This window comes from Capra hircus, chromosome 23 (genome assembly GCF_001704415.2).
Source record: "Capra hircus breed San Clemente chromosome 23, ASM170441v1, whole genome shotgun sequence".
NCBI lineage: Eukaryota > Metazoa > Chordata > Mammalia > Artiodactyla > Bovidae > Capra > Capra hircus.
The window spans coordinates 21,280,494-21,305,778 of NC_030830.1; the positions used below are offsets into that span (position 1 = coordinate 21,280,494).

The 25,285-nt window shown below is 49.2% G+C and overlaps 1 protein-coding gene across 2 annotated transcripts; it reads right to left on the reverse strand.

Moving 5' to 3' along the window:
* On the reverse strand, positions 3,786–21,645 carry TRIM26 (tripartite motif containing 26). Of its 2 annotated transcripts, XM_018038818.1 has the most exons (9): positions 21,495–21,645; positions 20,274–20,399; positions 13,196–13,683; positions 12,936–13,031; positions 11,461–11,691; positions 7,203–7,225; positions 6,640–6,755; positions 6,370–6,402; positions 3,786–5,844 (listed from the first exon to the last, which is right to left on the reverse strand). In XM_018038818.1, the coding sequence occupies exons 3-9, from the start codon at positions 13,631–13,633 to the stop codon at positions 5,156–5,158; spliced, it is 1,626 nt and encodes a 541-aa protein (XP_017894307.1). In that variant the 5' UTR covers positions 13,634–13,683; positions 20,274–20,399; positions 21,495–21,645; the 3' UTR covers positions 3,786–5,155. The 2 variants fall into 2 exon arrangements, with proteins under 2 accessions (XP_017894307.1, XP_017894306.1); XM_018038817.1 differs by lacking the exon at positions 20,274–20,399.

Consider the following 25,285-nt stretch of genomic DNA (forward strand, 5'->3'; position numbering starts at 1 on the left):
ATGAAGGTGAACAGTGAAGCAGTCTGCCAAAAAGGATGAACTGGGTGACTGGGGAGAGGAATAGGGCAAGGCACTGTTTCATAAAAAACAACGTAAAAGTAAGAATACAAAAAGTTAAAAAATTAAAAAACAATCTGTTGAGTAGATCTTGCTGGCAACTTTCTGTACTAAGATGGCATCATACATTTTTATTATCACACATTTTTATTATTTTGCAAGGGTCTTATATACTGACAATTTATCTCCTATAGTTTATTTTAGACATACGACACTCATTAACTCATTACAACAACAATGACCTGAAGTCATTAATATTTTGCTCAAATGGAAATATTCCCTATTTAATAAGTATTAGCTTTTATATAGTAATCACTTTAGAAAGTTTCAAAAGCCTCTCATTGTATAAAAGCTCTTTTTAAGAGAGGATAAAAGGCATTTTGAGAATGATGAATTACTTTATAAATAAAGGATTAGTCGTGTATTTTAGGGGACAGTTCATATTAACCAACAAAATTAATTTAAATTTTCAAGGATATGCTAGCAATCAGAGAAGACACATATCATAGCATTTGTATGTGATTTCAGTTCAGTTCAGTTGCTCAGTCGTGTCCGACTCTTTGCGACCCCATGAATCGCAGCACACAAGGCCTCCCTATTCATCACCAACTCCCAGAGTTTACTCAAACTCATGTCCATCAAGTCGGTGATGCCATCCAGCCATCTCATCCTCTGTCGTCCCCTTCTCCTCCTGCGCCTAATCCCTCCCAGCATCAGGGTTTTTTCAGATGAGTCAGCTCTTTGCATCAGGTGGCCAAAGTATTGGACTTTCAGCTTTAGCATCAGTCCTTCCAATGAACTCCCAAGACTGATCTCCTTTAGAATGGACTGGTTGGATCTCCTTGCAGTCCAAGGGACTCTGAAGAGTCTTCTCCGACACCACAGTTCAAAAGCATCAATTCTTTGGTGCTCAGCTTTCTTTATAGTTCAACTCTCACACCCATACATGACTACTGGAAAAACCATACCTTGACTAGACTGACCTTTGTTGGCAAAGTAATGTCTCTGCTTTTTAATGTGCTGTCTAGGTTGGTCATAACTTCCCTTCCAAGGAATAAGCATCTTTTAATTTCATGGCTGCAATCACCATCTGCAGTGATTTTAGAGCCCCCCAAAATAAAGTCTGACACTGTTTCCACTGTTTCCCCATCTATTTCCGATGAAGTGATGGGACCAGATGCCATGATTGATCTTCATTTTCTGAATGTTGAGCCTTAAGCCAACTTTTTCACTCTCCTCTTTCACTTTAATCAAGAGGCTTTTCAGTTCCTCTTCACTTTCTGCCATAAGGGTGGTGTCATCTGCATATCTGGGGTTACTGATATTTCTCCTGGCAATCTTGATTCCAGCTTGTGCTTCTTCCAGCCCAGCGTTTCTCATGATGTACTCTGCATAGAAGTTAAATAAGCAGGGTGACAATATACAGCCTTGAAGTACTCCTTTTCCTATTTGGAACCAGTCTGTTGTTCCATGCCCAGTTCTAACTGTTGCTTCCTGACCTGCATATAAGATGATACAAATGAACTTATTTACAAAGGCAGACTTATAGTCTTTGAAAACAACCTTATGGTTATTAAAGAAGGGATGGGGATGGATAAATTAGGGAGTTTGGGATTAACATATACACGCTGCTGCTGCTAAATTGCTGCTAAGTCGCTTCAGTCGTGTCCGACTCTGTGCGATCCCATAGACAGCAGCCCACCAGGCTCCCCCGTCCCTGGATTCTCCAGGCAAGAACACTGGAGTGGGTTGCCATTTCCTTCTCCAATGCATGAAAGTGAAAAGTGAAAGTGAAGTAGTTCAGTTGTGTCCGACTCTTAGCGACCCTACTCTAAGCAGCCTACCAGGCTCCTCCGTCCATGGGATTTTCCAGGCAAGAGTACTGGAGTAGGGTGCCATTGCCTTCTCCCATATACACGCTACTATATATAAAATAGATAACTGGGACTTCCCTGGAGTTCCAGTAGTTAAGACTCTGTGCTTCCAATGTAGGGGCTGCATGTTTGATCCCTGGTTGAGGAACTAGGATCCCCATTCTGCATGGTGTGGCCAAAAAAATTTTTTTAATTAAAAAAATTAGATAATCAACAAGGACCTACTGTATAGCACAGAAAACTCTACTCAATATTCTGTAATAACATGGGGAAATAATCTGAAAAACAAATTTATGTATAACTGAATCACTTTCATGAGAAACACTGGGCTGGAAGAAGCACAAGCTGGAATCAAGATTGCCAGGAGAAATATCAATAACCTCAGATACACAGATGACACCACCCTTATGGCAGAAAGTGAAGAACTAAAGAGCCTCTTGAGGAAAGTGAAAGAGCAGAGTGAAAAAGTTGGCTTAAAGCTCAACATTTAGAAAACTAAGATCATGGCATCTAGTCCCATCACTTCATGGGAAATAGATGGGGAAACAGTGGCTAACTTTATTTTGGGGGGCTCCAAAATCACTGATGGTGACTGCAGCCATGAAATTAAAAGACGCTTATTCCTTGGAAGGAGAGTTATGACCAACCTAGACAGCACATTAAAAAGCAGAGGTATTACTTTGTCAACAAAGGTCCGTCTAGTCAAGGCTATGGTTTTTCCAGTAGTCACGTATGGATGTGAAAGCTGGGCACTGAAGAATTGATGCTTTTGAACTGTGGTGTTGGAGAAGACTTGAGAGTCCCTTGGACTGCAAGGAGATCCAACCAGTCCATTGTAAAGGAGATCAGTCCTGGGTGTTCATTGGAAGAACTGACGTTGAAGCTGAAACCAATACTTTGGCCACCTGATGTGAAGAGCTGACTGACCCTGAAAAGAACCTGATGCTGGGAAAGACTGAGGGCAGGAGAAGGGGACAACAGAGCATGAGGTGGTTGGATGGCATCACCGATTCCACACACATGCGTTTGAGTAAACTCTGGGACTTGGTGATGGACAGGGAGGCCTGGAGTGCTGTGGTCCATGGGGTCAAAAAGAGTTGGACACAACTGAGCAACTAAACTGAACTGAAATGAATCACTTTACTGCACACCCAAAACTAACATTCTCTCAAGATTCCAATGTGAATTAAGACTTTACTATAATTAATGCATAACATTTCTAGTAAAGACATTTTGCATATATGTATTTAGAAAGAGAAAATAAATTCTTTTAAAAACAAAAAACATTAATGAGTCCACACATGAGTTCAAGGAGAAAATATGATCTTTGCCATTTAGTATAATCTTAGAGGTACTTTCTGTAATCCTCCCTTTCCTACCTTTAAGATGACAATTTTAAAAAAATCAAAAAAGAACAGACAAGAAATGGTGAAACAACTGAATGTCAGGAGGGAGAATTGGCTCTGTAGGTTATATCTCCGTTGGGGCACTCTTATTTTCCAGGGAAGGATTGTGGGGGTGCTGTACTGGACGTCACCCTTCTCATGGGAGCCCCTGCTCCACAGAAGCTGGATCTCAGCACTGGGTCACCACTGCAGGAGAGGAAGAACAAGCTGGAACCTTGGCATCGGCTGGTCTGGGTCCCAGGCGAAGCTCTTCTTTGGGGACTTCCGGCAATGACAGCATGTGTGTGCAGGCTCAGGGCAGTGAGCAAAGCTGCAGAGCTTTAAAGGACCCAGAAGGGGCACCGCAGAAAAACCCTGGCCTACTGCTATCAGTGGAACCTTTGCGTGGCCACAGACTGTGAAGGTCTGGTGATATCTGAGTCACAATTAAATATATATGAATCCAGGCTGTTCATTCAACAAGTTTTTATTGAGCACCTACTCTGTGCGCAGCACTGAACTAGGTGTCATGGAGAATACAGGAGAAGTAGAAGACATGGCATCCGTCCTCGATGAGCTTACAAAACCAGAGGCAGAACCAAATGTACACGTGACTCAGGCAGCATGTGAAATATACAGAGCGCAACTTCAGACAATGAGGCAGCTAAGAGACCCCGAGATCCACAGCAGCTGGGAACAGTCTCCTAGAGCAGGGGAGGGGTTAAAATTAGTCAGCGGGAGACTGGCAGAATGCCTGGAATGGATAAGAATAAAGGCTGCGAGGTAATCCGGCTGGAGCACGAGCTTGTGCTAAACTGTGGGCCTGAGCGGAGCCTGGACAGAGGCTGGGACTGGGGGCTGGGCCCATGGGCAACGAGGATATGCTCTGATCCCTCCCTTGACAGGCAGACCTGGGGGGTTGTGGGGGACCCTTGTTGCCCTTCTCACAGCCTCACTCCTAGGAAAATCTGGATGTCGAGGAAAGCTAGTGACAGAAGCTTAATATCCTGCTGTAGCACCCACCAGGGCCTCCAAGGCAGGGGAGGTTTTGTTTGACTGAATACTTGCCTCGGTGCTTCTATATGAACTGACCAAGAGCAGGATATTCTGGATTCTTTTAGAGACTCTCCTCACAAGGACCAACTCACAGAGGTAATTTACTGACCACTGACCACAACTGTTACCCCCAAAGACGTATGTATCTAGATACGTCACAGGTGGCTTCAGGGAGCCCCGCCTCCTAGTGATGGAAACCTCAGCCCTGGTCTCAGAGAAGCATGGACTCTGCCCTGTACCTTACAAGGAGATGCTTTCTACTTGCACTCCAGGCGGCTTAACTGACCTGTGACATTTTCATGTACATTTAACTCTGAGTTGGGGTGGCGGTACGCGTGCTCAAAGTGCTGCGGAGGTAGGCCGCAGAAGGGGATTTGGGCAAAGGGGAAGCCATGGGGTTGGAGGGCCATAAAATGGCCTGGGGGTAACAGTCATCTGGTCTTTCCCAAGAACTGCTGGTACGGGATGCCATTTGCGGAGAGGGAGGGCAGAGCTGGGTCAAAGGCAGTGGGGAGGAGGAGGGAGGAGCCCTCGTGGACTTCAGGGTCAGAGGTCAGCACAGGAACCCCAGGGGCAGGGAGAAGGGCCCCAGGGCAGGATGGATGGAGGAGCGCTGAAAGAGGGCCCGAAGGGACCACAGCCAAGGGGAGGGAACGGCAGCGGACACGCGGCCCCTTCCCTCGCCTACTCCAGGTACTCTGGCCAGACACCGCCTCTCCTGCCACAGAGCCCAGGGTTCCAGAGAAGAGAAGCGTCAGTGGGTGTGGGGCCGGGAGCTGGGGCTCAGGGTCTCAGCAGGAGGCGTGTTCCTGGCCACTTGAGCCACAGGAAGGGGAGCAGGCGCCGGGTAAAGGTGGCAGTGAAGGTGTAGATGAGTTCTTGTGACTCCGCGTTGGTGAAAGTCACGGTGCCCCCTTCGTAATCCAGGGCGATGCCCACTCTCCGGGGCCGCAGCGCTGGGAAGAGCTCAGCCTCGGGGCTGGTGTTGGCCCAGATGCCGGCGGAGGAGAGGCGCAGCGCCCACACTCCGTCCTCCGGCCGCAGGGAGAGGTCTCCCTTCCTCTTCACCGAGTCTCTGGCCACCCCCACCAAACAGCTTTCCAGAACTTCCTCCTCCTCCTCCTCCTCCTCCGCTTCTTCCTCTTCATCCCCCAGCGACTCCTCATCCTCGTCCGTCTCCCAGTCGTCGTATCCGTCCCGGTAGCCTGCCTCCTCTTCCTCCTCCTCCTCCTCCCCTTCTTCCACCTCGTCCCCCTCGTCTTCATCCTCGGACCAGCCCTCCCTCTCCACCTCCACCTCCCAGTAGACCTTGCCCCAGGTGAAGCCCTTGCTGCCCAGCACCCCCGGCTCACAGTCAAACTGCTGGGGGTACAGGTACGCGCCCTGGTACAGGCCGCTGTAGGTCACGCACTTCCAGTCCTCCGACAGCTGCAGGTACCCGCTGGCCGACTGTGGGTCAAGGGTGACGCTCACTGTGGGGACAGAGGAAGAAGCAACGGTGTCACCAGCAGGCCGGGAGGGGACCCCAGTCTCCACAGCAGGGCTGCCACGCTGCATGCTCCAAGGGGTATGTGCCACACTTGTGGCAGTGTGAGCAGGCCCCTCGTGTGTCTGCAGCGAAGGCAGGGCCAGAGGGAGCACACGGTGGGGCCTGGGGCAGAGAGGTCGCTGGTCTTACAAAGCCACGGCAGTTTGCTCCAAATACAGGAGCCATGTGATCAGGCAGATGAGAAGTCAGTCACAGTGACTCAGTCAAAAGCCTGGTGGCAGGACCTCCGAGGACAAAATAACCAACCTTGGGGCAGGAGGGGCCAGACTATCAAGCGGAGGCCTCTCCTCCCGCCTGAAGAGCAGCAGATGGGTCAGAAAATACAAGGCGGGGCTGCAGATGTGCGGCTGGGAGACCGCCCTGCTGGACGGGAGGGCGGGCGGGCGGGGGCAGCGGGACGCGGTGGGGGGAGCACTCTTTGTCTGAGAACAACCCTTTGGATACTCACCGGTCTTATATTCTAAGTCTCTCAGCAGCTTCCCTGGAGAGGAAAAATGGACAGCAATGACCCTTGAGCTCAGCAAACCTAGCAGCCTACTTCTCACAGTATTTGTCAGTACTAATTTTGTGCCAAGGGTCCATCCGTGAAGACAGAGAAAGAAAACCCCAGGAGACCTCAGAGGAATCAGGTCAGAGACACACAATAGGGAGCCAGGTACCCTTTTCTCAAAGCAGCACCCAATCCTGATCCCACCACAAGACCCTCCCCAACCCTTACCCTGGAATTCTCGCAGGCCTCGCTGCAGAGACTGAAGTTTATCTGAGAACTCTCCTGTCTTTTTTTTAACTACTCGAGCAATGGGTTTCCCAATCCAGAACTTCTTCCGTGGATACCTGAGAAGATGACAGACAAGCCTGTTACTTAGCTCCTCTTACATTTCTCTCAATCCTCGTGACAATTTATGAAGGAGGAGGGAAAGGTATGATTATCCCAGGTAACAGAGAAACAGGCCCTCAAAGGTACTCAGTCCAAGGCTGAGCCAGGACTCACGACCACCAGCAGACTCAACATCCAGAGCCCTTTTTTCTACCAAGGTGTGTACTCGCACTATCCTGACCCGTCGCAGATGCGGCTAGTGGTCCCAGGAGTGGAGACTATACAGAGAACTTCTCAAGGATGCGTACTTGATTCCAGGAGACAAGGTCATTGTGATGAACCCTGGGATGGGGGTACCTCTGACCCCATATCACATGCTACTAATTCGGATCATGGCCAAGCAACAAGGGAAGGGACATGGGCACAAGGGAACGAGGTACACTGTGAAAACGAAACTCTGTTACCTGTTTAAGAAGTCTCTGGTGTCCTAGAAGGGAAGAAAGCACAAGCATCAGTGTGAATCAAACACTTCGTTCATATGTATCAACACTATTAGAGACCAGGCTGCATCAATGAACATATACAGTTTTTTCCTTATGAGGCTGACATTCTAGCAGCAGCAAAGGATAAAACAAAAAGAAAACAAACAAAATAATCACAGTGACAGAGCGAATGGAGGGGGGCCAGGGGATGACTGAGCCAGCTTCTCAGAGAGGATGACACTGTGCTCAGATGTGAAGGAGAAGGTACTGGCCAGGTGAAGAGTGGGAGGAAAGCAGGGTGAGAACGGGCTTGGCAAAGGTGGCAGGGGCCGAATCATGCAGGGCTGGGCAGGCACAGTGAGGAGTTCAAACTCTGTGCCACATTCAGAAGAAAGCCACCAGAGCTTCAAATAGGGCAGTGATTGTATGTGATCTGCTTCACCGTGGCTGAGACGGCTAAGAACCCTCTACAATCCATTCTCCTTTCTTCCTTGTAGTAATAGAATCTGTGAAATAACAGCTGGGCAGAGCATTTACCAAAGACTACATTTCCCAGATCCCTTTGCAACCAGGTATGGTCATGTGACTAAGTTCTAGCCAATGGGATGTAAAAGGAAGCAATAGCTATAATTTTGGGGTTGTGTCCTTAAAAAAAAAATCCATCTTCTTCCTCTTTTGCTTGGTTCAGTTTTGGAAACAAGGGTGAGCCCAACTTAGGCTACACAGCTAAGGACAACATCCCTTGAGGTTAATGAAGCCACCAGATGGAAGTAACCAGCTCCCTGGCTGACCACATGGACAGCTGCCCTGACAGCTCTAGACCCCTCGTGTCTGAACTGTCACTGGGAGAGAAATAACTTGTTTAGTATAGTAGCTAGCCAAAATCCTAAGTGATCAAGCTCCTGGCCATCCTGTACAGAATGGATTAAGAGAAGCGATGCCAACATGGGGGGCAGTCTGGAGACTGTTTTGTGGACCAGCAAGAGTTAACGATGCGCTGACTAGGGCAGTGCAGTGTGGCCAGGGAGGCAGCACACGCCAGGTGTGGGCCAGACTGGGCATGCTGGCAAGGGACAACTAAGGACAGGCCAGTCTGTGCAGGGTGGAGAATGGTGCTGCCTGAGTGACGGGACATGGTAGAATGGGGAGGGGGTTCTTGTGAGAGGCTGGTCATTTCCTTTTTGTGAGTCTAAAGCCTCCAAAACACTTTGTATTAATTTTTGCTTTCCTTTCACATATTCCACAAATATTAAGTGCTTCCTGTGTGTCAGGTGCCACTCCAGAAGTGGGGATAGAGCAAGAAAAAAAAAAAAAAGAGAGACACAAATCTCTTAACAGGGGGAAGCACAGAGCAAAGAATCAACCCAACAAATCCATTAGATGATGCCATTAAGTGATGAGTGCTATAGGAAGAGAGGAGCCTGGACGGGGACTGGGTAAGGGCGGGGGCAGAGTGACCTCTGAGAGTGACATCTGGGAAACAAAGGAAATCACTGAATTGTGCCTACAGCAGATTGTTTCAGCAAATTCTCAGGAAGAACTTGGGGTCTTGCTGCCAAGAGGCCATCAAACGGGTGAGAGCTACATCGGTGTACCACCGTGAAGCAACTTGTTGCCCTTCTACTCGGCCCCTCAAAACAAGTCCAAGCCAGTTCCAGAGTGGTGATAAATCTGAGATAGTATATGCCAGCAACTCTGCCAGGAAAGTAAAAGTCACTCAGTCGTGTCCGACTCTCTGTGACCCCATGAACTATACAGCCCGTGGAATTCTCCAGATCAGAATACTGGAGTGGGCAGTCTTTCCCTTCTCCAGGGGATCTTCCCAACTCAGAGATCGAACCCAGGCCTCCCGCATTACAGGAGGATTCTTTACCAGCTGAGCCACAAGGGATACGTGGCATAAAAAGGTAAATAAATGGGCAGGAGGTGGGCAAGATTAGGGAGCTAAGAGGGTGGATGGCGGGACATGGGAGTTACTACTGCAGTCTCACAGAGAGAGACTGGGCTCATCTAAGGGCAGATGAGAGCCGCCCAGAGAGGACGGGACCCAGAGCACCAGTGCAGGAACGCTTCTCCCTTAAGGCTGCACAAGGGGAGACCTGGGAGTCCCGAGATGACCTGCAGCCTCACACCCGGGGCTCCACAGGGAAGCAACCTGCCCATGGCTCCCGGAGGCCTCCCGCACCACCTCCAGCTCCTGGGGCTGTGGTGAAAGAGGCAGTCAGAGCAGCAAGCCTGGGGCAGGAATCACAGCAATGCTGGGTAGTAAGAATCCGAAGGTTCTTCATGGGTGTGGATGGTGCCCAACAGTGAAAGGCAGAGTCGCCAATTGCCACTCGACCCTGCAAGGCCCACCCTGGACTGAACCAAGGAGCTGGTTCCTGGTACCCTCGAGGTGCTCCCCACTCCCCCAGCTCCCTTAAACCTCCTCCTGACAGTGCTGCTCAAGAGATCTTTCCTGTTCTATCACCTCTGTCAAAGGCCTTGTATTTATCTCCTGTCCTGCTGCTTGTCCCTCACCTGTATTTCTCTACCACATTTTGGATCAGGACCCCCATCTTAGTAGGGCCTCATCCTTACTGTCCACTGACAGTCAATCTCTGGAGAAATACTAACACCAGGGCAGGAGTTAGCTAACAAATTCCCTTCAGCAAAGGCAGACCCAAACAGACACCGACAAAACCCACCAGCACCACACTCCCGCACTGACCTCCAGCAGACACCCACTTTCTCTCCCTCTCTCCTCCCACCCAGCCCCAGGGGTGCCCTCTTATCTGAGTGGTCTCAGAGGCTCTGAAGGCTGGGCCTCTGTCAGTCCACAAAGCTCTTCCAGGCAGACTGGGGAGAAGCTCCCCTCTGGGCAGACGCAACCGGATCCCCGCCCCCCAGCACCCTAGCTGTGCCCCTCTCTGTTCCACAACAAGTGCCCACCCACATGGTGGCAGTGGCTGGCGGCTGTGGGGAGGATGTGCACCCCTGAAGGGGAGGGAGAGAGGGAGAGGGGAGACAGCAAGTGACCTAGTCAGAGAGACAAACCTGAGGGAACAGAATGACAGAGGAGGAAAGGAAGGAGCCAGGCAGACATTCTGGACAAAGTGAGAGAAAAGAAGAGCAAGAGGCCGGAGGCCTGGGAGTCAGGACGCCCGGGCTGGAGCTCTGACTCACTTCCTGATCTGCCCCATGGCCTGGGACGAACTCTTCCACCCTCTGGTGCTCTGAGACTTCATCACTGAGGGCTGGAGCGGAAGAGTTCCCAATGCTTGAGTCAGAATCCACAATGACAGAGAGGCAGGCAGAGGCCACCTGTGCGGCACACACACCTGGGGGCCTCACCATCTCCCCCGACGTCCCGCCACCGGCTTGCCCTGCCATGGGCCAGGGCCAACGTTTCCCTAGACGTCCTGGGTGGTCCCGCTGCCGACAGACAGGCCAGCCACCCCACACCATGCAAGTGGAGGAGCTCATTGTACAGGCCTTCTCCTGGCCTGTGGGGCGGGAGGCTGAGGGATCACACATGTTCCACCCAAAGGCAGTTCAAAGCCCTGTTGAAGGCAGTATGACTCCTTTGGGAAGCTCCCAGTAGAAGGGGTTGTGGTGTCATTTCAACTTAGCAACCATCCATGATTCCAATCCATGACCCTCCCTTTTTCAGCATCAAAGCTGCCTCCTCCAGCAGGTGCTCCAGAGGCACCCTGCCTGCTTGCCACCCGATTCTCTGAGGCTGATGCCATAGGCTCAGAGAAAACTTCTGTCTTCTGACTCTCTTCCCCAGCTGCCCATCTCCTCCAGATCCTCTGAGTTCTTAAGAGAAGCCGCCCTTCAGCCATCCCTCAGCCACCCCCGACCCCACAGGCTTCTTCATCTCCAGAACCATAAAAAGCCTCCCCGGACCAGTATCTGCCAGTGACTTTGGAAGACAGGCTCGTGCCGGCAGTAATGAGAATGGAAGATAGTAATGAAAATACTAATAAGCTTCTCTTCCATTTCTACAGCACTTCTCAAGACTGTAAAGTCTTGCTCGTAGAAAGTTTACTTTTTGAAGGGACACCGTGCCAACGGTCTCATTTTACGCTCATGCAATCGCTGCAGTGAGTGGTGGGGATAAGGAGCATCGTCTCCATGCTTCAGATGAGAACATGGAGGCCCCGGGAAGAAGAGACTCCAAGGTCCCCTGAGGGAGAGGCAGGGCCATGCCCGCCGTCCTGGTCTCCCGGCTCCCTGCCCCGGGGAGGTCTCTCACCTGCATGAGCTCCGCAGCCGGCTGCTGCACCTTGCCCTCCAGCTCGGAGATGACCTGCGCCAGCCGGGCAAGCTCCCCGACGCCCCTGGTCTTGAACTTCTCCCTGCCCTCTGTGAGCTCCTGCTCCAGCTTCGCCAGCTGGCCCAGCAGGTGCTGCTCCCGCTCCCTCAGGAACTGGTGGCCCTGCTCAAACTCAGCCACGATGCACTGCCTCTGGTCCTGGAGCTTCTTCTGCAGGGTGGGAAGGGGGAGAAGGGGGTGACACCTCCACCCTGGAGGGGAAGGCCCCTCCGGGATCTGGCGTGGGGTGCACACGCTGGCTCTTCGCCCTAGCTGACCCCATTCATGAGTTCTACAGTGTCCAGGCTGGAAGGGGCTTGGAGCCTTCCTGGGGCAACCTCCTTTCCTCAGGGAAGACAAGGTAAGTCAGCCAGGTCAGTCCCCTCACGGGACTGGAAGCCTGAGTGCCTGCCATCAGCTGTTCTAGGTAAACCAGTATGTTCCAGGGCCCTCTGAGGAACACTATGAGTCAACAGTTCCCAACTGGTGTGTGCTGCCTCTTCCAGGACGTTTCCCTTGATTAATTTTATTCAAGCCTAACTAACCCTCTCTTCAGCATCCTCCCAGTATGTGTAAAATACATGCATACTATCCTTGCCGCTATCTCCTCTTTCCTCAGTGAAACTCTGGAAGGCCTACGACTGGGACCACGTCCTTTCTTGTCTCCCAATCTCCCTGCTGAGTCCAGGCTGGGACCTGGTCAGCATCCTCGCACACAGGGCGCTCGGGTTGGGCCATGTCCTGCCTCCCCGTCCCTCTCCCAGGGCCCACCTGCTCACCGCATGGACTGGCCCCAACATCCCTCCACCCTCCAGTGCCCGCTTCCCCAACAGACTTTGCCCCAGAAAACTGGAATCTTTATCAGTTTTTTCCCTTCCTGATCGCCTCTCTAACCAAGCACTCTACGCGCTGTCTCTGTTTCCTAACTACAGGCAACCATGGACTCACTACACACAGCATCCTCACAGCTGGTCAGGCCCGGCCAAGCCCACTCCTCTCAGTTCTCCTCTTGGAGCCAGTTCCCGCCTTCCAAACCCTCTGGCTCCCCTCACTCGCAGGAATCATGTCTCTCTCCCGCTCTTTGAAAAGAAGCATGAAGCCAGGCCTTCCTCAGTTCCTCACACCCTGACTCTGCTGAGCAAACAGGTCCTGCAGCTGAGGTGAATCACAGAAGGACCTTAGCCAACATCCAAGCAACCCCTTCACTTGTGAGATGAGGAAGCAGGCCAAGCCTGCAGACCTCAGACTGGCAGGGTGTGGGCCAAAACCCAGGTCTCCCACTGCCAGTCCAGTCGGGGCTCCTCTCCCAGGGAGCCAGCGGCCGCCCAGCTGTGTCTCTACAAGCTCAAGAGCTCCTGCTCTGCACCGCCCATCGCCTGCCTCAGGGCTCTCTCTCCCTCGACAGCCTCACTTACCAGCGCAGCCAGGATATCAGCTTCGCCCTTGGCCTGAAAGCCCTGAATTTTGTCTCTGTCTCTCCTTAGGATACTCAGGTGGTTCAGGATTTTTTCCTGCAGAAAGACAAGCAGTGGGGATGCTCTGGGCTGAGGCAGGAGGGTGGGCTCGGGCCGAGTCCCTGGCCAGCAAGAAGCCTTCCGAGGGGCCTGCGCCAGGCCTCGCCTGCGGGTGGGCGCTGAGCAGAGCTTCCCTCCCTGCGGGGGAGCGGAGGGCTTACCCTGTGGGGCTGGGCCGCCTTCTCCACCAGGACGGCCGAGTGCGGCCTGTGCTCGCGGGACTCCCGGCACATGACGCACAGCAGCTTGCCGTCGTCCTCGCAGAAGTAATGCAGCTTCTCCTGGTGCCGCTCGCACAGCCTCGCGTCCACCTGCTCCTGGGCCGCCTCCCCCGGCTGCCGGCCCCCGTCCACCTTCAGCCGCTCAATGTTCTCCACCAGGCTGGCCAGCTGCCACACCGGCCGGATATTCTCCTTCTTAAAAGGCTTCTTGCACAGGGGGCAGGCAGGGCGGCCCCCTGAGATGGGGCGGATGTCAGTGGTACAGCTGCGGCAGAAGACGTGGCCACAGTCAATGGTCACTGGGTCCCGCAGGTAATCGAGGCAGATGGAGCAGGTCACCTCCTCTTCCAGACTCCGCAGCGGTGCCGACGTGGCCATGGTATCCCGAGCTCAGAGGGGCCCCTGTTCACCGGCTGGGACTTCTCCTCCTTGGGGACCAGACATGGAGTCAACAGCAGGCCCAGCAGAGGGGCGGGAGTGGCAGCCGCACATGGGGCTGCATGCCCAAGCAACCGACCAGTCAATCGCAGCTCCTATGAGGCTCCCCCAGAATCAGAGGGAAAGGACCTTACTGATCCTCAAGTCCAACACCCTCATTTTACAAATGAGGAAACTGAGGCCCAGAGTGTGTAGCTTGGAAGAAGGGAGAGTAGCGCAGGTACCAGCCCATGCCGTACTCTTGGGAACACACTCCTACCTCCAGACCCTGTCCTTCCATCTGCTGGAAAATTGCTCTAATGTAGCGATTATGAGAACAAGACCCCAGATAACTACCTGCTGAACTGTCATAATATACAAATCCACAACACCTACTATGTGCACAGTGCTCCCTGAGTTTGCTGCACATAGCCTGCGCAACTGTTCATGAGGGGCCTTGACAGAGTCAAGAGACTCCTCTGTTTGCCCTGCAGACTTCAGGTTGCAAAGACTAAGTGCACTGAGGTTCTTTACCAAGACTCAAGGAGCATCAGGAGGTTGAGTTCCGGTGTCCTCCTTTATAGATGTTTCCTTGGGCTGTGTGAGTTTTTGACTGGGTTCACTTGCCCCAGAGAGGTGGTCCCTACCTAGACTCAGTCTGCTGGCAGAGCACTGCCGGGCCACAATGGACTCGTTCTCAGCTGTGCCCCTCCACGCAGCTGGCCTGGCCGCTCTACTGCTAACACGGGTGACTGAAACCAACGTGGGAGGAACCTTCAGGTGGCTCTGACAGGGATGTGTGGATGACAGCGTGGCCCTCAGAGGGAGCACATAAGTTGAGCACAGAGGACTTTAGTTCTGTTTACCTCCGCAGCCTTGGCACACCTCCTGTCTGAGGTTAGGAGCCTCAGCACACCTAAACCAACAGCTGCCTCCTGCCCTTACACTGTGTGACAAGAAAAAACTCATTTAAGTACTCTGAGCCTCAGTTTATCCATCCATAAAATGGGGAGAGTCATACTTACCTTCAAGGGGTTCCTACATGGATTGAGTAAAAGAATTATGCTAGAAGTATTAGGCATAAGCATGATATTGAGGGGGAATCTAGAAGAGAATCCAGAACCCTTGGCTCCCAAATCCAGTGAGTATTCAAAGCACAAGTAAAGCAAGACTGGAAATTTAAAGTGGCAGCAAGAGAGGAAGTAAGGATCAAATGCCACGGTGACACATGGGCTCCAAGTTGAAGTCTCGTGGAGAGCCCCATGGTAGGCCACCGGAGCAGTCTCCGGGAAGACAGCCAGCAGACAGGGCACACAGATAACTGCCAGGCTGGAATGAAGCCCTTGGAACCACAGGCAAATCAACCTGATTACTTATTATGTATGTGAAAGTCCACTACAACAGAGTTCAGTGGCCTTCAATTTCTTTCATGTACTGACATGAATGAGCTAGAAATAAAGCCCCGAAGAGAAAACAACACAGAAATACAAAGTCTATTTCTTGAGGATCTAACACAGCAATATATAAAAAGTGCTTTCTAAAGGGAAAGTACTGTACAAATGTAAGGCATTATTTTACTACTGACAATGAACTCCAACCAGAAGCTCCAACAGATTTAGAGATGCGTGACTTTAAGAGATGTAACGGGTGTGGAAAAGACCTGTACCTACAAAGCTCAAATGAAATGATTATAAAGAATTTAACTGGTAAATGCAGGTAATAAACTTTTTAGTATGTTAATAAGGATGGTAAAAAGTCTAGGAATTGCCTGGTGCAACTCCCTGGTTTGTCTGTTGAGGAAGTGAGCCTAACCCAGCACTCGGAAATGTAACACAAGGTTCAGTTCAGTTGCTCAGTCATGTCTGACTCTCTGCGACCTCATGGACTGCAGCATGCCAGGCTTCCCTGTCCATCACCAACTCCTGGGGCTTGCTCAAACTCACATCCATCAAGTTGGTGATGCCATCCAGCCATCTCATCCTCTGTTGTCCCAACACAAGGTTGGGACCAGTGGGCGGCAGTGTTGGTGATTCCTGTGGGCACTGGAGCCCTTCACCAATCACTTTGCTAGAGGCTTGAAAGTTCAAAGGTTGAGGTTATTTGTTTCTTTTGTTGTAATGGGGGATGGCATGTGTTTATCTTCAGGGTTAGGAAATTAATTCTGTTGCAAATGACTATGAAGAGCTTAGCTATGGCTCCCAGTCCACACAAAACCTGATACCCTCATCACTTGGAGCAGGGGTTCTTCACCCAGGTTCCATGCTGGACTTTGATGCATCTTTAAACCCCCAACATTATATGAATGATCACATATGTACTAGACAAACAAACCTGTCCAGGGATTATGGAAGAAGACCAGTGAAAAAGTGTAGGAGGGATAACAATTAGGAAAACATCATCTTGCAACCCCCACTATATAAGACAAGGATCATCATCTGATGCTAAAACCATGAGATGAAAGGTACTAGGGGACAGGATGGTTCCATGGTGCCAAGGTACCGCCCAGTGGGTTACTCCCTAATGTACCTTGATAAGGGGGATCTGGTGATGGCTTCAGCCAGTGACCAAATCCAGCATATGGGACAGACTGGCATATGTTTCTCAATGTGGTGCCACACGAATTGAAAATGTCACCTTTGCAGCAGTCCTGCCAAAAATGTTTGACGACAATGAATCAAATCTTTCGACCTAACTTTCAGTTTAGCAAGAATACAAGGGACAGAGATGAGCTATAAACCACATCATCAGGAAGTAATCAGATAAATAGAGAACATGAGACATTCCCCCAAGACAACTGGCATGATCTTCTAAAAAGTCAAGCTATGAAAAATAAAGCAGGATTGTTCCTGATATAAACAGACTGAAGGGAAATAACAACCAAATGCAAATACTTTGATTGGATCTGGGCTTTTAAAAAAAGTTATAAAATAATTTGGGGACAATTAGGAGAAACTTGACTAAAGACTGGGTATCGGATCATATTGAAAAATTATTATTGATTTTTAATGGCATTTATTCAAGTTATGTATGGGAATGTCCGTATTTTTAGGCTATGCACCCTGCAGGATTTAGGACTGCACAGGGGCTTTCCAGGTGTTGCCAGTGGTAAAGAACCCGCCAAGAACTTTGCCGATACAGGAGACATAAGAGATGCAGGTTCGGTCCCTGGGTCAGGAAGATCCCCTGGAGTAGGAAACGGCAAGCCACTTCAGTATTCTTGCCTGAAAAATTCCATGGACAGAGGAGCCTAGTGGCCTACAGTCAATCCATGGGGTCACAAAGAATTGGGCATGACTGGGGAGTGAACACTCATGCATATATATATATAACACCAGTACAACTTGCTTTTAAATAGTTCAACAAGAAAAAATAAAAGGCAGAAAAATTCTGAGGTGAGGGGCTAGAATTTTCCATCCGTCTTAAAGTCATCTGTACAAGGGTCTGTAACTACCAAAGACCCTGAAAATCATAATAGAGAGATGTTTGTGTCTGACACTTGTGGAAGCTTAAAACACAGGTGCTGAACAAACGATCAGATTCAGAGGACCGGAAGGCAATGCTAATTGCACATGCATTTGTTTGACAGTCTGCTGAAATAAAAGAAACATGGTACATTTCTATGTTCAATCCCATTGCTTCATTATATAGGCTCCATCGCAAACGCATAACAAATATTGAAGACAGCTTACTCTGGCATTGCTGAACACATGTAAGATCCAAGGTGTAAATCTTGGGTTAAATCCAGATTTGGGTTTGGGTTCAACAGCCTGGTGACTGACAACGTCTTGGTGACAGTATTTCTGTAGGACCCACCTTACTGGCCATTTACACACCTCACATTATTTAACGCTCAGGATACTCTTCTCAGGAAACTGAGGTTCACGGAGGGAAGCAACCTGCCCAACAGCACGTGGCAAGGATGCAGTGTCTGGTGCTGACGCCTCGGCCCAGTCCACTCCACTCTCTTGTTCGCCCAGGCAAACTGCAAAACTGGCCCTAATACCAGCTCCTTTGTCAGGAGGCTCCGATGAGGTCATCTCAATGGAAGGGCTTTGTAAACAGGAGTGTGCTGACAGAAGTCAAGGGGCACGTGTTACTGCTGATGCTGAGTGAAAGCGCCCTCTCCTCACACTCGACAGGCAGTGCGGTTCCTGTATGAGATGCGGGTGGACCTGAACACCTACTCACAACTCATAGCCAGCCCTTTCGAGCCAACGTAAAACTGACCCTCTCGCAAACCCCTCCCTAGCTTATCCTGCTCCCCTGTGACTCTGCCCCTTCTATCACTTGTGCCTTCAACATAGCCTGGTGATCTCAACAGGTTTCCACAGTAAGGGGTAAAACTATCACTCTCCTTGCCATTCCCGGCTCTCGGAAGGACAGAACCATAGAAATAAGAGCCAGAAAAAGTCCTCACAATGACATGGTCCACCCTACTCCCTTTACCCAAATGAGGATTCTGAAACCTGAGGAAGTCATTTCATGATCTACCTTCTACCAGAGGCCATTCACCTCTGCTCAGGGTGGACAGGTTCTCTGTCCCTTCAATAAACCGTAAGCTGGCTGTGATTCCACCCAACCAGGTAGGACTGGAGACACCAGCGTTTTTACTGTGCAACATAAAGTCATTGCTGAGATCAAGAGTCACCAAATTGGTTTCTTTTGTTTTGACAACTGGCTATTAGGCAGGAAAAAGTCAGTTTAACAAATTTAGTTTTTTCAAGATCATAAATGGAGTCAGTGAAATCAACAACTATGGGTTAGTGAGATGGAGACAGTCTTATTCAACCTCCAGAGGCAGGAGGGCCCTAAGCCACCAGCTAGGGAGTTACTACTTTACATCAAAGTTGAGACACCTATGTCATCACATGTTTGCATCTTTCAAATGTGGTCAATGACATACCATAATATAACTGGCAAAGATTTTTTTCTATGTGAAACAAAACAATGGATGACATCATAGATTTGATGAAATGTAGCGTTTATCTTGTATAAAGTACTGCCAGGGTCATCCAACATGTGCAATTCATCCTGTCACCCTCCTGCTTCAAAACTCCTGAGGTCAAAGCTGTACTGCAGGACACGCAGGCCCCCTAGAATCTGGGCCCCACTTAACAACCAGCCCTGAATCCTGCTTCAGCCTAATGTTAGAGACAGTGAGCCAGAAAGACAGCCCCTTCTTCACCACCCCCACTCCCACCCCATGCTCCTGTACATGAGTTTGTCAGCTCCAGCTCATCCTTGAAAGCCTGAATTAGACATGCCCCAGTATCTGTGGTCCTTCCGGTGACCATCCCACCTCTGAGCTGAATGAATTCCCTCCCTCAGGAAGCTCCTACAGACGTTGTTATTATAGCTACAGTCACACTGCTTCCTAACTGATATTTTACCCATCTTTCTCCCAACCAGGATGTGAATCCAAGGGTCACGTCTCACTGATCTTTCCATATCTTCAATATCAAACACAAAGTCTGTAAATGTTTGTGAGGCTAAATATTATCCTATGATTCCAGAGTCCCATATCTTCTTCATTCTCCCATCACCACACTCCCCTTCCCACTTTGCAATCTCATTTCAGCAGGAGGCTCCAAGGGCTCCCCTCCAATTAGACACTCCTGGCCACAAACACTGCCCAGATTTCCTCTCTTCACACATATAGTTTGGGAGTGGGGGGGGGTGGGGAGGGTCACTTCTACCAACCTGGCAAATTTGAACTCCCTCTGAGTCAGTGAGTGAGTGTTAGTTGCTCAGTAGTGTCCAATTCTTTGCTACCCCCTGGACTGTAGCCCATCAGGTTCCTCTGTCCATGGAATTATCTAGGCAAGAATACTGGAGTGGGTTGCCATTTCCTTTTCCAAGGGATCTTCCTGACCCAGGGATCGAATTGGGTCTCCCGCATTGCAGGCAGAGTCCTTCATCCTGGATGCCAGCCAATAAGCCTTTGTTTTCCAAAATTAATTTCTCCCCATTCTCCATGTCTTTTTCTATTCAGAGCCTAGTCTGAAGTCACCCCAAGAAGCCTCGATTCCAACTATGGGCTCTCCACTAGCAGTCATAAGGTCTTCTAAAACAGTCTGAGCCCAGCCTGTCACTCCCTCCTCCCTTTGGGGGAAGTGACATCTAAGAAGCCACTTTCTGCTCCTCAGTTTCCTTACCGCTTAACAAGGAAGAATAATGTCAAGTTTGCCAAACTGACTTCAAGTGAGGTCACACAAGTGAAAAGTGTTCTCAACAGCAAAATACGCTACAAAAATACATCCTAGAAAGGAGCAGAGAAGCCAACCAAAAAGAGCTCCCAGTGGCTAAAGTTGCAACAAAATGAAGTAGTACTGAATTATAACCCTGAGTATAAAATAAATATCCATGAGTCCACACTGATACAAATAAATGAATAGCTTAATAAATAAGGCAAAAGAGACAAATCTCTCATGCAGAAGAACTGCAAATAACACAGGTACAGAGTTGCCCGTAAGGAGGGTGGAACACACTCCCCACTCCTCTGCACAGGGTTTGACTACTTTCCAAAGAGTACAGTATGGAAGGGAGGAGTGGGGGAGCGGGAAGGAGAACGTTTACAATGGAGAAGCCTGACAAGCATTACCTCAGCCAAGTAATCAAGACTAGCATCAAGTCATAAAGCATGTTCCCTTGATGTGAAGTGATGAAAATGGCAATCCACCTCTGTGGTCTTCCTCCCAACAACCCGTAAGCCAGTATCAGGGGCAGCCTATAATGTAACATAATATGGTATATATAAGGAGTATTCTTCCAAACTCTCAAGATTATAAAAAAACTTTGAGAAACTGCCACAGCCAAGGGGAGCATGAGAACTAATTGGAATATGGTAACTTGGTTAGAATCATGAGACAAAAAAAAGTACTTAGGTAAAAACTATAAAAATGTGAATTCAGTATGTATGTCGGCCAATAATAATGTATCAGTACAGGTTCACTAATCGTTAAGTAATGTTCCATATTAATGTAAGATGTTAATAAATGAATGGGGGAAAGGTTTGGGGGTACTGGGAACTCTGTATTAGCTTCCCAATTTTTCTGTAAATCTAAAACTGTTCTAAAAAATAAAGTCTATTAAAAAAAAACGGAATTGCAATTTGAGGTACAAAATAAAGTCAATTTTTTAAAAAGCTGATGCTTTTAAACTCGGGGCAGGAGTAACTCTAAGAATCATGATTTTTAGCTCAGGGTCCCTGACACTGATATTTGTTGTTGAATGAACCAATATTATTCTCAGGAAGCGCACACAAACCGTCGTAGTGCCAAACTCTGGAATGTACTGAGAATTTGGAGGTGTTTGCTTCTCATTTGCTCCACAAAGATGAATTTACACTTTCTAAGGGTGAAAAGCAGCAGGGAAAATGCTCAGTTACTAATGGGCCAGAGGAAGGAGTGAATGCAAAGCTCCAGGTATACGTGGCTAAACCGGTTTATTCTGACCAATTAAAAAAACAAAACAAAAAACACCATGACTCTGGTCCTGGGGCCAGACTGGCAGTTTACACGGCTCCAAGCAACGAGACCGTCATCTGGCCCCCATTACTTCTGGCTCTGGAGACAAGAATGGATGGGTGCCCGGGCTGAACACGTGAAAGCGAGGAAGACCCACGAGGAGAGAGCGAATGGAGGCCCAAGCAAGCAGGAGGATTAGGCCGGCAGGGAGGACGGCGCGAACTTCACCCTTCTCTCGAGCGTGCCAGGCGGCCCGGCCCCATTCTGCCCGCGCGGCTGCATCCGGCCGCTCGGACCCCGGGGCGCATGTGTGACTGCTGCTTTGCAGCATTTCTCACCGGGCACCCCCTACTCACCGGTCCCCAGCTCCGGGCCGCGAATCCCGAGCTGGGGTCGATCTTTCTCGCAGCGGTCAGTTCCGGGTCGAGCTCCTCCGCCTGCACCCTGGGCAACCGCGCGTCCCCGCCTGGTAATCTCCCGGCTTTCCGGAGCCCTCCACCGAGATTTCCCCCCCCCCCCCGGGACCAGCACCCGGATTGGTCGCTGCTGAACGCCGCCTCCCAATGGGAGCCTTATTTCCCTTACGTCACTGATCACTGGGCAAATCCCCGGGCCGTCGCGGGGGGTGGGGCAGCAGGGGCAGAGAAACCGAAACTGAAATGGTGCGGAGCCTAGGTTTAGCGGCTGCTGTATTGAGTTTGGCTCGTGGTGCCGCACCTGCCCTGCAGGGTGGAAGGAAGCGAAACTTAAGGCCTCATGAGACCCCTTTGTAGGACTCTGCAATGGACGAAACCCTGCTCGTCTCCCGATTCCCGCCCCACCAGGAGGGCGTTTGGCATACAAGTTTCGTTTGCCAGGTGCTCAACATTAAATAGGACTTCCTGACCCTAAAGCTTCCTGGGTGGCTCAGAGGGTAAAGTGTCTGCCCGCAATGCGGGAGATCTGGGTTCGATCCCCTGGTAGACTACAATCAATGGAATCAGAAAGAGTTGTACACGACTGAGCAACTGCACTTCCCTGACCCAACCTGGCCTACGTTTGCTTCCTGCACCAGGCAGGATCTTAGCAAACGGATAGTCCCAGGTGTCTATGAGGAGTAAGACGCTTTTACATGAACTATCTTTAAATCAGGCAGGCATTTTTGTCCCCAATTGACAGAAGGGAAAACTGAGATTCCAAGAGCTTAGGGGCCTGAGCTGTTTCCCTCTTTGGTGCTGGATTCAGAAACCACAGAGCCTGAAAAACGGACGGGCATTCAGGGTCCCAGGATCCTTGGTGGGGAGATTTCCTAGAAGCTCATGCAAGTCCACCCCGCCGCCAGGCAGGGAAGCTAACCAGCCCCAGGGTCCGGGCCGCTCGCTCCACTGCTGTGCAGCGACTCCTATGCAGTCGTTACTGTGTCCCAGGCACAATCTCCCCTGGGCTGGCGAAACAGTCACCGCGGTCAGCACATAGGCCCTCCAACTACCTACTCTTTTGGTTAGTGTTTTGGAAGACATGTTTAAAACGTTCCTTAAATGATTTCATGCTACTAATTTGTCCTCTCCCTGTCTCTAGGACTTCCCTGGCGGCTCAGACGGTAAAGCGTCTGCCTACAATGCGGGAGACCTGGGTTCAATCCCTGGGTTGGGAAGATTCCCTGGAGAAGGAAATGGCAACCCATCCCAGTATTCTTGCCTGGAAAATCCCATGGACGGAGGAACCTGGTAGGCTACAGTCCATGGGGTCGCAAAGAGTCGGACAGGACTGAGCGACTTCACTTTCACTTTCTGCCTGGAGGAGGTACTTGCCCCACCCACAGGCCATTCTGTGCATCCTCCAGCCACAGAGGTCCTTTCTCCTGCTTAAAATCCTCCGCATCTTCCCAGCCTAGAGAGACAGGAAGGCCTCTGCAGGGCCTGGGGGGCTGACACAACCGGCCCGCTCCTGTCTCTGACTTCCCATTTCTCCCTAAGTCCCTGTGCTGCAGCCTCTCTAGTCTTGAAATTCTCTGCCATAGCCCCTGGCATGGCTGCCAGCTTCCTGTCAGTCATGTCTCTGCTCAGCTGGCATCATAAGGCTTTCCTCCATCACCCAGGCTAAATCAGTTCATGACACAGCATTCTGTTTCACTTTCTTTGTACATTTGTCATCATTGGAAAGCACCTTGTTCATTTCTTTATCACTCACCCCCGACCCACCAATGTAAGCCATGAGGGTGGAGACATCATCTGTGTTCCCTACACATGGTGAATGAATGGGCTCTGCTTGGGCATTTCTGGAAGCTTTCTAAAGCCCTGTGGCTCTGCTTGGCTGCAGTGTCGCTTACACGTTCCCCCCTCCCACCACACTACACCTTGGTTGATGAAGCTACTCAAGATCAAGTAAGGGCAATGGTAACTCCAAGACTTGCTTTTATTAATTAATTAATTTGCTTATTTGCACGGGATCCTTAGTTTTGAGATGCAAACTCTTAGTTGCACCATGTGGGATCTTGTTCCCCAGCCAGGGATGGAACCTGGGCCCCGTACATTGGAAACATGGAGTCTTAGACACTGCATCACCGGTGAAGTCCCTCCAAGGCTTGCTTTACAGTCAATGGCAGTTTTGAAGCAACACACAGAGATAACTGTCCCTGAGGCTGCTGGCTGCTCAGACTCACTTCCCCTCGAGTGTCTGAAGGCAGAGCCAAAATTCCTTCCTCCAGCTCTCCAGCCATACCACCTGAGACCAAAGCATCATATGGGGCTGGTTAGGAGTTTGGCTTTCGAGTCAAGTCTCTGCATGAGCAGAAATCCTCCTCTCTACCACTTTTTTCATGATTCTTGAAGTTGCTCAGCCTCTATGTGCAATAGATTCTTTCTCTGAAAAGTAGATATAATAATTATATCCACTTCATAGAATCATTGTGAGGGTTAAATGAGATAACATATAAAGCCTGTGAAGTAATAAGTACTGACTAGTGCAAAGGATATCACTATTTGCATTTGAAATGAGAGTCTTAAATCAAGCAAGATAATTTAGTAGATATGTTCCTACTATTTATAGTATTTATTGAGTTAAAATATGGCTTTCAGAAATCTCAAGGTCTTAAGAATATTAGAGTGCTTGGAAAGAGGCCTCTAAACCAGGATACTTAAAAATATGAAGCTCCCATGGGTTAAGAGGCAAAGAATTTGAACCTTTTGTATGAAGGATGCCTTGTTATCAGGTCTATGACATATCATGAATAAATGATGTAACTAAAGGAAAAGCTAAAAGTTATGTCAGCTAAACAGGGCTTTAAGCCGAGATGTCTGTTTTCTAGCAAAGGTTTAACAAATAAAGAAATAAATATGTGCTAACAACTGACTGCTTTTGTACTAAGACCTGGCTACAGGCTAAAAAACCACAGGCGTCACTGTCTCTTTTCAAAGGAAAAAAGGCATCTTGAATGCTAACAGCATTAACTGCTGGGTTTTGAACAGAAAGAAGGAGTAGACTGAGCCAATCTCTTATTTGACTTGAGTAGTTGTTTAAAATACTTTATATTCCATTTATATTTATATTTTAGGCATGTTTATATAAACATCTTTTTGTTCAAAAGTTAGTAAAAATATGCTGTTTAGTAAACAATGAGAAATTCAACTTTTAACTTTATAATTAAGAATTCTAAACCTTATGTGGTGAGGATGCAGTTTCCTCACAGCGTGAAGTAGAATACTATCATGACGTATTTTTTGAACGTATTATGGAATTTTTCAAACCTACATAAAAATAGAGGAAATATCATGAACCACTTGGCTTTAACAATTATCAACATGTTCGTTTATTTTATCTATTCCTTCCCCCTACTTTCTTTTTTAACTCAAATATTTTAAAGCAAATTATAGACATGTTTTACTTTACTTGACCATATTTAAACTCCTTGATTTTCTCAAAGGTGTTTTTTGGCAGTTGAGTTGTAGGAATCTAGATGCAAACAAAGTCCATACTATTAAGGAAAAAAAAATCCCAAACTTGGATATAGACAAACCGATGACTGTGTGTGTCCTTTCTGTGTAACACTGGAGTGTTTTCCAACAGGCCCATGGAAGAATGATCTCATTCTCTAGTGTAGCTTTACTGTGACTTGTTATTTGAGAGTATTTAGTGTACTCTTTAAGGGTAGATGTGAATTTATAGAAAA

Bases quoted from the DNA above. Each gene is read 5' to 3' on its own strand.
- TRIM26 (XM_018038817.1), bottom strand. From the start codon at position 13,633: ATGGCCACGTCGGCACCGCTGCGGAGTCTGGAAGAGGAGGTGACCTGC. The intron at 13,032-13,195 runs GTAAGCCCTCCG...GTCTTTCTGCAG, and splicing joins AGGCGGCCCAGCCCCACAGG to GAAAAAATCCTGAACCACCT. The intron at 7,226-11,460 runs GTGAGAGACCTC...CTTCCCTTCTAG, and splicing joins CGGCTGCGGAGCTCATGCAG to GACACCAGAGACTTCTTAAA.